This window comes from Crocodylus porosus, unplaced genomic scaffold (genome assembly GCF_001723895.1).
Source record: "Crocodylus porosus isolate Cpor-Errol unplaced genomic scaffold, CroPor_comp1, whole genome shotgun sequence".
Lineage (NCBI taxonomy): Eukaryota > Metazoa > Chordata > Crocodylia > Crocodylidae > Crocodylus > Crocodylus porosus.
Genome location: NW_017728932.1, coordinates 17,056,996 through 17,072,096, shown reverse-complemented (window position 1 = coordinate 17,072,096; position 15,101 = coordinate 17,056,996). Strand labels below are relative to the sequence as shown.

General features: G+C 44.0%; 1 protein-coding gene across 3 annotated transcripts in view; it reads right to left on the bottom strand.

Annotated features, from left to right (window-relative positions):
• PHF12 (PHD finger protein 12) overlaps positions 1–15,095 on the bottom strand; it is a 35,719-nt gene extending 20,624 nt beyond the window's left edge. For 2 of the 3 annotated variants that reach the window (XM_019545814.1, XM_019545815.1), the window contains exons 1-2: positions 15,019–15,095; positions 14,733–14,914 (exon numbers count right to left, since the gene is read on the bottom strand). In XM_019545814.1, coding sequence (XP_019401359.1) covers positions 14,733–14,914; positions 15,019–15,084 — 248 coding nt within the window. In that variant the 5' untranslated portion in view covers positions 15,085–15,095. Of the gene's footprint in view, positions 1–13,298; positions 13,358–14,732; positions 14,915–15,018 lie in introns of those variants that run through there. The other variant, XM_019545816.1, reaches the window with a different exon arrangement.
• Between the last annotated feature and the right edge of the window lie 6 nt (positions 15,096–15,101).

Here is a 15,101-nt window from a genome sequence, read left to right as displayed (position 1 = left end):
TCCTTCAGTCTTCCAAAGTGGTAATAACCTCACCGCTTCCGGTCTTAAAGACCCAGGGGAATTCAGTAGAGCCAACACATCTGGCAGCCATTTTGAGAAAGAAAGTTCAGGATTTCTAGAGGCCTGTGGCATTTCAGGTAGATGGGGTGCTCAGCTTTTAAAATGCACTGTAAACAGAAGCGTTTTATTCATTTCCGGGGGGGAGGCAGGGAAAGGAAGGGAAGGGAAGCATGACGACAGCTCAGGGGAACAGCAGCTTAGCCTCCCCAGAGGATGCAAAACACAAAACCTCTTTCAACTAAACTACAGCAGCTCGCAGGAAGTCCCAAGCGTCTGGCTGAAACGAGGTCTCTTTTCAACCTCTCTAACCTTTTGTTAACAGAATCTTTGCAGCAGCACCAATCTCGGAGGATTGCTTGAACTTTGGATCCGTGTCAAGTCCCGAGATGCACTGGGCAGTATCCTCAGAGCCTTTACTTCCCCTTGCTGTGGAGTACCTAAAACCTGTAGCTATGATGAAGGTGCATTTATTTTTGGACTAACTTGCCTATTCCCTGTTCCTCACCCCCACAATAAGACCAAAACGAAACAAACAGAAGTCCCAAAAAATACAGAAGGGGGAAAAGCAGCTCCTGCAGCACTCCTGAACATGCCTGAACCACCAGAGAGCATGCCCGCCCGGCTTCAGGGCTGGCACAGCTTGCCAACCCACAAACTAAAGTGCTGCCAAACTCACCTCTGGCTCTTTGTTTTAACTACTGTTACTATATTCCTACGCTCTTTACAAAACAATTAATAGTGCCTTGGGAAGTAAAGGAAGAGGAAAAGCAAGTTAGAACAGATTATTTTTCAAAGATAAAAAGCATCTGCTGCATGTACACATATATCAGTTCAAGGAATTTAAGTTGCTCAATGCTGACCAAAACACCATGAAAAAAATGTTACCTGGATTCACTGTTTACAGGACTCTTACATTAGTCAGTATCATCTCTAGGTTAAAAGAACACTTCAGAACAGAATCCCTATCTTATTTGATCTATTAGGATTTCTCTCTGAACAAAGTTCCCAATTAAAATGCCAGCCTACCTTCCTGAATTTACAAAGCCCACTGTCAAGACCAGGCTGCTCAGGTCAGCATGCTACACACCACTTCTGCTCCCGGTGGCTAATGAGCTGCTCGCCAAGACAGCGCGCTGCATTAACCAAGATAGATGAATATGCCTGTGCTGCTGCTCTCCTGGCAAGAAAAAAAAGCAACTTCCTAGATTCTAACTTAAAAAGCCAACAGTCATAATTAAGAATGCAACTATAACTAAAATTAAACTAGTTATGGCTAAATTCCTCATCCCTTTACTGCAAGTCTATTAGATCATTTTTAGACTCCAACCAGGACAGTCAGTCTTCAGTTGCAGAGAACGTGGCTATTTTCTACCTGCTCTTTTTCACATTCATTAATGCACGCACTTCCACGGCATTAATATCCGCTACAGATTAAGTTGCTACCAGCAGGACCTGTTGCTCAAAGTTATTTGTATGCAATACATTTGCTTTCTAATATGGAATCCCACCACTGATTGTTATATAAAGCCTGCCCTCCATTTCAAGAGACTTTTCCACTTTATCATGACATGCAGGCGAAAATGGTGCAGCAGCACGAATCTTACATGGAAGGTTGCTGATGTGTGACCTGCCTCAATCTGCTCAGCAGCCTGACATCCACACTTTAGAACTTAAGACACAATGCAGGCATCTCTGGAAAAGCAAAGTCTGACTTCCCATATTAAAGCTACATAGGCAAACATGTCAGAAATGTCATTCACAGTGAAGACCCATAGGGAACTCATTTAAATTTTCCATAGCTCTACATATGTAAAGAACAGCTTACAGGGCCTGTGTTGTATATTGCTTATATTGACACTAATCTCGTGGCTTTCCTATACAGCTGCATTCTCTCGAAATCCCTACCAAATATATTAGGCCTACAGCATCAAGATTCATTTGAGAAGGTTCTGAGGTTCTCTCGCTTGAATTATGCAAAACCTCACTTAGGAAAGTAACAGTCATTTCAATGGGTATGATGAAATCCAAACTCCCTCAAAAGTCAGCTGCATGTTAGGAGTCTTCATCAAGCAAACAATAGCATAAAGCTGCTTTGCTTTTCAATTTCACACTCCGGAGCTCACATACATTTGATGCCTGTCATTAGACTAAATCCTATAATTATACTTACCGTCATTTCCTGAGGTCAGCAAAGTAAAGAAAACAAATGCTCTAAGGAATGGCGCCCTCTCTGATCTGTGCAATGGTAAGAAGCTCTTCTCAACAGAAACCAATTGCAAACACATTTGAAAGGAAAGTTAATTACAAATGGCATTCCTGGTGGCCATCTTGCTTAAAAAGGCGATTTGTGAACCATAGTAAGAGTGCTCCCCGCCTGCTGGTGCCAGAGAATGAAAGCGAGTTTCCATCGGGCTTCAGTGGCAGTGTTTAGGGGAAATTCAGGGCTGCTGCACGTGAATAAACTCTTTCAATGCTTTCTGTGCATAGCTCATCAATATGCAGCGTGCTGGTGTGCAGAGATGAAGATCAGAATGTCTTGTCAAAAATTCCCAGCAGCCCCTCTATCAAGTCACTCTCCTTCCCATTACGTACCAGGATCTAGCAACAGGGCTGATACTGGGAGACGCAGGGTAAGTTTGCCAGCTTGATAAAAGGAAGAAGTGTTGAAAGCCTTTAACACGGGATCTCATTTATTCTGACGACAGATGCAGCTACAGCTGTTCCACAAACATCGTTAGAGAACAAGGCTCCTTGGCATCCTAGCGTCTGGCCTCAATGGTGGCCATAACTAAAACTGTAAAAGCAAACCTCACTAGAGTGCCAGTGTATTACAAGTGCCCCATTGACAAACATAGAAAGTTGTATCATTTTAAAACCTGTCGTTCTTTGAAACAGTTTTCCTGGGCCCATATTTCCATTCACAGCTGCTCCCCAAAACCCTCCAGGGGAAGGTACACCTGGAACAAAACATTTGGAGCCAACATGTTATACAAAAGAACTAGTCGAGAGCTGCAGCCAGTAGAGTCTTTCCCCATCTCAATGCTTACCTTCCCACCATAAACCTTTTGTGCCAAAGAAGTCTGCCGACTACTTTTCTGAGAGATAGAAAAGAGACCCCATATTCTTAACATATTAGAAAATGCTTTTTTTCTTCTTCCCTGTTCCAACAATGCCAGAATCGCGTCACATCAGTAAAGCCAGTTTACACAATGTCCAATTTAACAGCTCTATGCTACGCGTCCCTTGCTTTGCTTTGCTATTTTGTACGACTGATAAAGCTATGGCACGTAGGATCCATGGTGTGGACCTCCTGTCCAAGTTATCCAATTGTCTGATGGCTATCGCAAGTCCGACGTTTCCGTGGACAAGCGTTAGAACATAAAAGCTCTCCCAAACTCGAGATAAGCCAATACATGGAAAGATTTATTTCCTTCTGAGAATGTTACGCTTAAAGTTCCAGTGCATCTTTACTGTAATAAAGCTTCAGTAATAAGATGGTATGTGCAGGGTATGATTAGATTACGAGTGGCCAGGTTTATACTGATCAAGTTTATACCACTTAAAATCTGTCAATCTGAGTTAGAACACCTGCTTTAAATCTCTTAACTGAACGCTACAAAACTGGGCACTTGCATTCTTTTCTCCACGAATTTTCTGGGAAAGTAAAGTGATCAGTCTCTTTAGGTCTGCATGCTGAAAGGAAAAGAAAGACTTAAAAAATATCTGTGTATGCTTCTGGGTCTACATTAGTACCATTCTGTAAAGGAGTACACAGCTCAATGCACAATGACAGAAAGACTGTGCAAAAGGAAGGGAGAACCAACTAAAAACAGTATACCATGATCTTTCTAAACCATTGATTATTCCCTCAAAAGGCATTCACTATTTGATCACACTATTTCTAGAATATAGCAGGTATAAGAAACAGTCCAGAGCTAGGTAGTAAATATGATCAGAAGCTAAGAGATACTGCCATGTGAAAAGAACCAAAGATTGGAAAGTTTGGTTCAAAGGGGGAATACAGGAGGCACACGAGAAAAGCAGCCACCTGCGGAAGGGAAGTTCGGTACTCCGATATACAGGACTCTGAAGACAGCGCAGAACATTCCATTAAAGCTCTCAAGGTGCAGACACAGGATTCACCACATGCATCGTGTTCCGTAACTGGTCACTCCTCTGACAGACAATCCTGGGCACTATTACAGCAGGAGATGAGAGCACCTCCAGTGGTCTGATCGGATATGGCAGTTAAGTGCACTCCTGAGCTACTGGCCAAGGTCAGAAGGCCCACACCATCCCAAGATTCAGACTCCCAGCTGATAAATACATGCAGTTGACATCCTGGCACCCTTTGGAGGAAGCAGCCAAAGGGAACACCCTCTTGAGGTTCAAACTTAAAGCCCTGCAATGCAAAAATCAGCTTACAAGGCTGCCCTAGGAAAAGTCCAACGCAGGTAATTATGCCCTGCCTACACGTGGAACAGCAGAGCAAACCCACGAGATACAATGCTCTCCCAAAATCCCAAACTGTTCTTTTGCATTGGTTTAAGCTGTTAGTTGCACTTCACCTCAGAACACTGCATCAAATGGGCACTTTGACATGTGCCCCGATTAGAACATGTTGGAGCAGACTCAGTTGAATCTGCTGAAGCCTTCTAATCAGAAGGCTCCAGCGTGCTGCAGTGTCTCATGTATTCAGCATCCCCACGTTTCAAATTGGCACCGGGGTATTTTAACCAAAGCTTGTTGAATAAGCTTTAGTTAAAGCATCCCTGCTGTCATTTTGAGATGCAGGATGCTGCATACACAAGACACCATGAGCTTTTTAATTAGAGTGGTTCCTGAGGGCCACTAATTAAAACACTCCTCCACCCCACCTCAGAGCATGTGTACAGATGCCCTTTTTCTCTATAGTTTTCAGAGTGACCTGAAATCCTCCGGGCAGAAAGCTAATACAAGCTAATACACTTAGTGCAACATACTGCACATGCTGAATACAAAAAGCTACATCATGTACCTGTTAAGCTTACAGAATCACATGCAAACAAAGCCACAGTTTCCCCAAGGTTCCTGACACCTGGGATGCGGTGCCTTAAAGTAAGATGACAAAAGGCACACTGGTGTTAAGGCTACCCTAGGCTGAAAGGTGCTGCTTGAATAGATCTGTTGACAATGCCTCTCCTGTAGGCTCAGTTCATACTGGGAAAATTTTCTTGCCAGTACAGCTCAAGCCTGATTTCCCCAAAAAGTACAAGCTATAAGGGCAGAATACTTTTGCTAGTAGTTCTGCTTTGGGTCAGATCCCACATCTCAAACAAGCTCAGTAAGGGTGTTTGTTCCTTTGCAACTCCTATTCCATTTTTTATATTACTCACTATGCAAATTTTTAAGCCAAATGTAGCCACTCAGTACCCTGACTTGACTCCTGTTCCTCCACAAAGTCATGAAAAAGAGACACGGTATTATGAAGAGTTACATGGCATCATCACCTTCTATGCCACTGTGCAGATTAATATTAGAGACATGTTTCCTGACCCAAGAGACAGTTAGTTTAGACCAGAGTAATACTTGCTGATAGGCAAGAGGGGAGGGTTAAGGATCAGGCCAACATAATTAAGTGCTGGGGGGGTGGGAAATCACACAAACATGAGGTTCTGGACAAAGACTGCATACCAAGTGAATGGGAAGCAGTGGACAGCACAGGGATGGGAGCTGATATAGAAGGCAAGGCAAGGGGCATGGGTTTCAAGAAGGTTTCTGAAGAATGAGATAGGATTTCAGGCAGATGGAATGTGATTAAATGGGGGAGAAGAGAAAGAAAGTAACAAAGCAAGAAAGTGGAAAAGAGGGTAGAGCAGGGACCAATGTAAGAAGAACCATGCAGTATAGAAAAAGGAGGCAGGAATATGGATGGCCACACAAGAGCAGACAAAGGTACCTGAATCTCTGCTGAAGCTGTGGTTGTGGTCAGTGCAGCAAGAATGGACTGTTTTAGCCACTGGGTGCCAAAAAAAATCACAAAGGAGCCGAGTACAGTAACTCAGGGAAACAAGCACTGCATGATGCAGCATTTTGGCACAGAGCACCAGAAAGGAACCACTGAAGTCTGGAGACAGAAGAATTGGTGAGCTGATTTGCAGAAAGTAGAGGGGCAAGACAAGACCAGCGTCGCAAGCTGGATGGGCAGGAAGAAAGAGTGAAGGGGGAGTCCACGTTGAGACTCAAGGAGAACAAGAATTTTCCTACCAGGGCAGACGAATATCAGCTGCTTCAGAAAAGGTGCAAGTAACCTTCTACTAGAACTTCCTTACAGGAAAATTGTCTTAACTCTATATCTCATCAGTTAGTTCCAAGTCTAGAGTCTGAAACAAGGAAGATACACAATGCTTCTTATATAACCACCTCTCATTACCCACATGTTTGTCAAAGCCTTCCTTCCCAAGCCTACTGAACACTCACTATTTTGCTGCAGGTGTACTGTATAATTACTGCATATTATTCCTTAGATAGGTCAACAGCGGGCCTTGATTTATCCTTCTCTATACCATTGATAAATATATCCAAAGCTCCCCTCGCTTCTCATCTCTAAGCTATTTACTTTATATTTGAATTGAAAAGGTAAAATAGGGAAAGTTTTGGTGAAAGGGTGATTCAATACCAGCTCCAGTATTTTGCTGCTCATCTTCAAAATCTTATTTCTGTTCCACTTTTCAGTAAGTGTGACCAACATGGATACTATTGAAAGTAAATATTAACTTTCTTTTGTTTTGTTCTGTGCAGATTTTACTTGGATGAAAGAAGCATGAATTGAGACTTCAAGTCTTAGAGAAGTGATGAAGCTATTGACTGTCTAATGGGGAGCTTTACTCCCACGCATTTTACTTAAACAGTCAGCTAACACTGATTTGGTTTTAATGTTCTCCAAATAAAAGCAACAGCCCCTCAGTTTATCAGGTATCACTGTGACCTACAGCTAGCCACCAAATCTTCCAAGATAAGAAAAGAGAACCACTACGTAAACCACAGACTTCTAAAAGCTAACTGGACACTCACTTTCAGCATTTGCATATACAAACCCTTACCCACACGCATCAGAGGGGCAAATCAGGGCACAAACTTTTTCCTCTTCTCCAAGTTGTTTTGTAGCCTGTTCCTGTTGCTATTCCTAGCAGGGAAGATCAGAGAAGAAACAAACAACACCCCCAACCCCAAGTTGAAAGCCTGTCTAGGCAACTATTTTTGCAATGATTGGAACAGCTTGCCAGGAACCCATCAAGAGAAGTGGGGCTGACCCCTGCAAGATGTCCTCAGGCCGCTGCTGCATTAAAAAAATCACACAAATCAAATTCTAGCCCATTCTAAGTTTGACTCAGGTGACTTGTGCAGAAGAGAAGTTCAGTTGTGATGCCAGACTTCCTCCCAGCCCGGTGTTCCAGGGACAGTATCACATCTTAAAAGCACAAAAGACAAATAAGAGTGAACGCCTCTGTGGAAAGATAAATCTGAAAGTGTGCTAAGGGTTGGGAGGAAAGGGGAAACAAAAAATAACCCCCAACCCCCACGCCAGAAGTATTGACACAGCAAAACCACAAATCTGCATGGCTGGAACTGTGTGAAAAAAAGCTGACAAAAGTACCAGCCACTGCCACATACGCAAGACCTTTTATTTATTATTGTTATTATTATTATTATTACTACTAATATAGCACCATTCGCAATGCCCCTGGGCATCAGAGAGAACACTACCAGGAAAGCTGGGCAGAAGCCATGGACTGGACAGTTGACTGGGACTCGGCCACCACAAGAAGCAAATCTCTTTGACCATCTGACTACCACAGAGAGTCAGTAGAGCCAACAACTCAATGCACCAAGACACCTGCTTGTTCCGAATCAGGAATTTCACATCCCCAGAACAAAGCCATATTATGTTCTGAATTACTTTAACGCTTTCACAAGCCCAAACTTGCTTCCTGCATTGTTCTTCCGTCGTTTTTTACCATACAGTTTTCTTGCCACCAAAACATTCCCCATTCCTTAGTTCTCTGTTTCAAAAGGAGCACCTTCTTCTTACTCTGGAAATTACTAACGTTCTTTACAGTACGAGTCTGCTATTTTTTGCTGAATTTAGAATAAAGGAGAAGTATTCCAAGAACACAGGAAAAGTTAAGTATCCTATACACATCACAACTGAGCCTGTAGAAAGAGAGACCAACTCAGTTTAAAAGCTGCTGTCTATCAAGACCCCCTATAAGCACACACCATCACTGCTGCTGCCTTCCTTCTTTCAAGATCTGTGACAAAGTCATACAAGTGAAGGCTGATATATTTATAAACACTACACATGCAACAACTAATTTCCAGGAAGCCTAGCATTACACGCAGGTGTTAATACACCATTGATACTTTTGATCATTTCCATTAAGCTACAGTCACGCTCTGCTTAATGAGGCAGGTGTAGAACCAGGAGGAATTTCCAAAGCGGGGACTACCATGAAGTTCTGTTCCCATAACATCAGAAACCACTACCAGAGGCCTGAGGTACACGCTAGTGCCATAGGCCCGAGCCCACCACTCTCCACCTCCCAAACACAAGACATATTCTTGGTATGAATACTTACTAATGGTGGAACTGAGCCATGAGCGTTTTGCTGAAAGTACCTGGAACTAGAGTACAGTTTATCCATTACAGACAACTTTTGGCATTCCTGATTTCTTCCATCCCAGCCAGTGGCTAAGGGAAAAAAACCCCCACATTAGTTGCATTGCATAGAAGCTGTCCCTTTTTCTTACCAAATGCTGTATGAAACTTGAAAGCAACTGTACCCTCTCAATTTCCTAGCACTGAGCCCATGCAGTGGTCTAGCTGTAAGACAACAAGACAAAGTAAGATTAAAGGAAAAGACTGGTTAGAGAAAACACACAAGATGCACACAACTAGTTATTAGCCAATTAACATTATGAATCAGAAGTCATATCCTATTAAGAAAACTTCTCCTGCAAAAGCAAGTGCCCTTAGGTGCCAGAAACCCTTTGGGAAGACTTTCCGTGTCCTGAAACACTCTCAGGAGCCACACCTAGAAGTCTGATAATATGCCAGGAGAGAGCAGCTGTGACATGTCTAGCAGAGCAAACCCTAAAGCAAGAACACCAAACAGTTACAAATTCAAACAAAAGTCACATGTAAAACACTGTACTAGACCGGTGTCTCCCAAACTTTTGATACCTGGGGGCACACACTTGCTTTCTAAACTACTGCTGGTGGCATGCTTCACTCATTGGTCCGTGGGGGTTGTTATAATCCACAGGCCCGATCCAGCCCATTTTTCACTGCACACTTCTGCCACTCACGACAGTGTGCCACAACACGACCTTTCGGAACTGCTGTGGATGCCACTCCACTAAGAACTGGACTTTGTTACTGCAGTACAAGCCCAAAAGTTACCATTTAAAAAGATATTTGTGAGACTATTTTGGAAGTTATAGTTTAACAAAAAAAAGCATACTTTTCCCCACTGACAAGGCAACAGTGATTTTACCCCATAGCTTTTTAAAAGACAGCTTCATCTCATTCTACTACATTCATCCCCTTTATTATAAATTTAATCTTTTCAGGGGAGAGGTAGGTTGAGTCTTTTTTACCTTAAGCAACAGCCTCCTCCCTCCCCTCCCCCAGGCCACCAGTAACCTGCAAACCTGATTGTCATGATGTGGTTTTAAGGCAGCAGCTACCCACAGCTTGGTTTGGTTTGAAAGTCAAACCAAAACCAAACACAGCAGAGTGTAAGAATCCATTCTGAAACCTGTACAGGCCTGATCTACTGAGACTGTGCACCCACATACTGCAGGGCGCACATTTTTTAAGCCTCCTGAAAAACACACACACAAAAAAAAGCAAACAGTCTGTCTTCAAGTTGCAATACATTTATGCCCCAGAAAATTCTAGGTTCAGGGCAAGCTTTATTTCTATGCTGAACCTATCTATCTCTGCACTTCAGAGCATGTGTGTAAAACAGACCAAAAGTTACACAGGAGGCATGTTAGCTGAGCTGCTAAGGTCAGTCAGATTATCATCACCAGATGCAAGCCAAGCATCCTTCTACATAACTAGACCAGTGAATCACTTCTTTATAAAGCAGCTGAGTATCTCAAACTCAGCACTGCCCCGACACCACCTAAACAGCAAAATCAATTAACACGTAAAAAACTGGCGAGTGGCCGCTTTGAAAGGAGAAAAAAAGTCTGAAGTTAACCAACCAAAATACAAAGTTGTTAATGATGCAAATTAATTATTTTCTTTTCAAAACGAATAGAGGGTACTATTTTAGGATTACGAGCTCAAATTAAATCCAGGTTCAATATCAGGCTCATTTCAAATGCCTTCTAAAGGATGGATTTTGTCAAAAGACTTTACATACAAGCTAATCAAGATTAGCTTTCTACAACAGTAAACATTCAAAATTTATAAGTCAACTTTACTTAAGCCTTCATAAGGCCTGGGTGCAAACCTTTTTAAAACATCAGAAGTTTTTCACAAAACTAAGACCCACATTAATAATGCATTTAATCTCCACCCAGTTTGCTAATACAGAGCAGAGTCAGCCTCTTATGAGCAGGATGTACAGACAACCTAACCCAGTATAAAAGTCAGTGAAATTCACAAGGAAAGCCAGAAACTGGATGCCTCGTTCATAACCAAAAACACAAAAAGGGCAGGACGTAATCATAGACAATGAGGATTGGAAGGAACCTCAGGAGGTCACATCTAGACCAACCCCCTGCTCCAAACAGGACCAGCCCCAGCCCCAGCCCCAGCCAGATCATTCCAGCCAAAGCTTTGTCTAGCTGGGCCTTGAAAACCTCCAGGGATGGAGACTCCACCATCAATCTGGGTAACCTTGTTCTAGTGCTTCATCACCCTCCTAGTAAGACAGTTTTTCCTAATATCCAACCTAAACCTCCCTTGCTGCAACTTGAGCCCATTGCTCCTTGTTTTGTCATCTGCTCCCACTGAGAACAGTCCAGCTCCATCCTCTTTGCAGCCCCCCTGCAGGGAGCTGACACAAAGCCTACATAAATAAATAAATAAATTCCCAGAACTACCAAATGCAAAACTAAATTGAGTGCTAAATTAGGACAGGCCAAGTGAATTTTAGGTGCAATTACAGCAGAGTTCAAACGGGACTATTTTCTTACCAGTTAAAGAAGACTTATTTTCCCATTATATGCGTAAAGCTTTTTACCACTGTGACTTAGACAATAAAATATGCAAAAAACTGACTAGTTAGCTCTGCCTCCCTTTCTGCAAGCTCTGCTGCTCCGATTCTTCGACAACAGCACTTCAGAGAAGACTGCCAAATCAGAAAGAGGAAGCAGAGCCAAATATAAACATGGTGAGGCAAGTGCTTCAAAAAGGAAAAAAAAGTTGATGGAACTAGCAGCCCTCAGCAAGGATGCAGTGTATTTGCCCTGGGACAGCCAGAGAATTTAACCTGGATCAGACCAACAGGATAAACCAAATGCGAAAAGACAATTTTTTTTGTCGTTGTTGGTTATTTGTTGGGGTATGGGGTTTTTTTTGGGAGGGGGGGAGGGGGCAAGGTAAGGGTGAGAGAGATAGTCTTGCAATTCTGGCATGTCTGCTTTCATGTAAAAATGCCTAATTTCCTACAACAGGCAGCTGGCTAGTTTCTAACAACTCGGGTTGCTTCAGGATACTAACACTAGAGTACTTGGGTGCCAATTTTAAATACGACTTAACCATTCTGAATGCCCTGATTCAGTGACGCACAAGAGCCTTTCGCACAGAAAGAGGTTCTGCTGCTCACTTTCTCCATTTTGCAACACCTATCCACTCTTACTACATGTCCATTAATTTCAAGCCAGAGGTCTTTCTCTAACAATCACCTTCTGCTTAATCTGTCAGGGAAATCTTGCTCAATTTGTGACGTCACCCTAGCTTCCATGACCCATCTCAAACACAGGATTATGAGTTTACTATAGGATCAAGGAAGGAATAGTAGGGGAGGGAGAAGAGGGAAACGGACTATTATCGTCACAAACCTCAAGAACAAGGGGGTTAGAGACGGGTATGAAAAGCTATAAGCAAATAAACTGCTTCTACGTAACAAGAAATTCATCTAGCTCAAAGCCTTCTTGTAACGGAACGGAGGGGAGACTGACCACATTGTTTCTAGAACTGCTCAATAACTGTACTCGTATGACCCCAGTAGCAAGCAAAACCCTATCAATATGCAAACTTTGTAACCAAAACTAGACTTTTAAATGCTGAAGCAATACAGTCTCTTTGAATAAAAATAAAGAAGCCAGCAGAAGTTAGAAAGAGTTTCCAACACGAAATTTCAACTTGAGGAACAACGGACACAGACATCAGAAGTGATATCATAGCTAGCCTACAGAAAACGCAACATGACTTCTCTAAAAACCATTACACCATATCCCAGTTCATCACAGAATCAATACATTCCAACCAACTCTAAGGGTGTGCTTAAAAAGAAGAACACACATTTTGTTTGTTTGTCACAGGCTAATCTTTCTGGAATAGCATTTTAAGATTGGCCAAATTTATAATAAATTAATCAAATTCTGTTCCAGCCATGCAGAGCCACTGTGTGTGAGTGACAATCCTATCATAACTCCATTTTTCTGGGAAGAAAATAAACTAGCTAGGCCCAGAACAATTCAACACTTTTTTTTCTTTTCTTTTTTTGTTTTTAACACAACTACAATGTGACAGTCCACAGGTTTCAGAACAAGATAAAAGGATTTTCAGAAGCAGCTTCCTTCCCTGGAGTGACCCTGTCAACATCCAACAATCCTAACTAGAACCACAATATCTGCCTGAAGATTTGCTTACTGAGGTAGGTAAGGCTAACACATTACTGGGCAAGGAAGAATAAAGGAGGGTAAGGCCTCCCCCACCAGACTGAAATGGGGTATGGAAATAGGGGGTGGGGGGATTATTGTTCATTTGTTTCCCTTTTTCAAAAAGGAAAAGACCACGGTGAATTTGAACACACATGTGTATTTATGTAGTCAAAGAACTCAGCTCATTAAAGACTTATACAAGCACTGTTTACTTATTCTTGGAGGCTGCATGGGCCTAGGAAAAAGCTAGGTTTGTCTCCCAGCACTGCTGCCAGGTCCCTGAGTGACCTTGGGCAAGTCACTTCCTTCCTCTGACTCATTTTCCTTATCCCCACCTCACAAATTATACAGACCAAAAGCTGCTAATGGTTTCAGACATCTTCTGCGCAGTAGCCATGAGCTCCAATGTTGTGTTAAATTTCTGCTCTGTAGGGATGAGAAAACAGGTTGATAATGCCAGGCTAACAGCTAGAGTTCTTAGTCAATCAATTCTGAATTGCTCCACTCCATTGTAGTGGTATGTTTAAAGGTTACGTTCATTGTTAGTTGCAGGTAATAAATAAATAACAAACAGCGAAACTGCAAATGCTGCATTTGTGCCTGGAGTTTCTACCCAAAGAGGAAGTTTACTTTAAACAAGATGTAGGAGATGAAAACAGAAACCAAACATGACCAAGAAAAGAACACTGTCATCCTACAAGCAACTCATCTCATTCGACTACATCTGGGGAGTGGGGCACACAAGTCTGGGAACAACGGCAGGGCACATCACAGCCCATGTTTTACTTCTGCTAAGGAAAAGGTCTGCTCAGTTGACCTGACACCTCAGACAACGTTAATGTTGTAGCTGTAGAAAACAGGATGCTTCTCTCTCACACTGCGATTTGCACTGCTGCTAATCTGTCCATACACCCAACCCCAGCAATCTCCTACAAGTGCTTACACGTGAGAGCCACCGCCTCTATTTTAGCAAGTGGAACTTGACAGGATCAAGCTCCATTTTCATGGCACGAAAATGTCAACCAAACTGACTAGTTAAGTTGATTCAACCAGTTGTTGAAGGAAATCCCCCCCACCAAAAAAAACCTACTCCCCAGATGCCTCCAACGCGCATACAGCGAACATCGTTTCCCACTCGTTGATTCAAGCCAAGAAGCCTTTGCCACATTAAAATCACAGCTTGCGCATCTCTCCCCAACTCAAACAGACACGTCGACTGTTACGATGAGGCAGGATACAGTCGATTCATCCATGCTTGGATTTTGTTGAGAAGCAGAGCCGCGACGTTTCCCCCCACTCCCGCCAACAAACTCCTCGAAGAACGGGACTTCAAAAGCCCACACACAACTGCTGAAAAGAGGTATGCGTGAGGCTATTTTGGGAAGCTGAACATAAAAGCATGCTCCCCCCCGCCCCTCTTGCTGATGAGGCAACGGCGGTTTTACCCCTAGCACACGCGAGGCTAAGCCGGCACAAAAGCTTCCCAGTCTGATGTACGATGTCCTAAAAGCCACAAATCGCGGAACCGGAAGGGATCGTGGAGTCCAGACAACACCCCCGCCCTGAACATCTCCTTGCTTATACTACGCACGTCACCGAAGCCCACCACACCCCACACAGACGGGACAAAGAGGCCGGGTGCCGCTGCCAGGATACCAGCCCCGCGAAGAGCGTGTCTGTGCCGGGTGGGGGCAGGCGCCCCCCCCGCCCTGGGGCAGCCAAAATGGCGCTGAGCACGAAAACACGCCATGTTGGGGTGAGCAGGCGGCGGGGGGGCCTGGCCTTACCAACACTGCAGGTGGAAGGCGGCAGGGCAGTGGTCGCAGCACAGCAGGTCGCCGCCCTCCTTGCAGCTGTCGCAGCTGTCGTGGTTGGTGGCGCGGCCGCTGCGGCGCGGCTCCCGCTCGGGCCGGCGGCTCCGCTTGTCGCCGTCCTCGCTGCGCGGCGGCGCCAGCAGGGCCTGGATTTGCTGCGCAGGGAGAGAGAGACAGGCCGCCGGGATCAGGCTCGGGATCGGGATCAGGCCCGCCGCCCCCCGCTACCCGCCGCCATCTTGCCGCCGCGGCCCCTCACCTCCATGAGCCCGCCCGACGTGTCCAGGTCGTACACCACGGTCTTGGCCTCCATCTTCTCCCACATGGGGCCGGGCCGGCCTA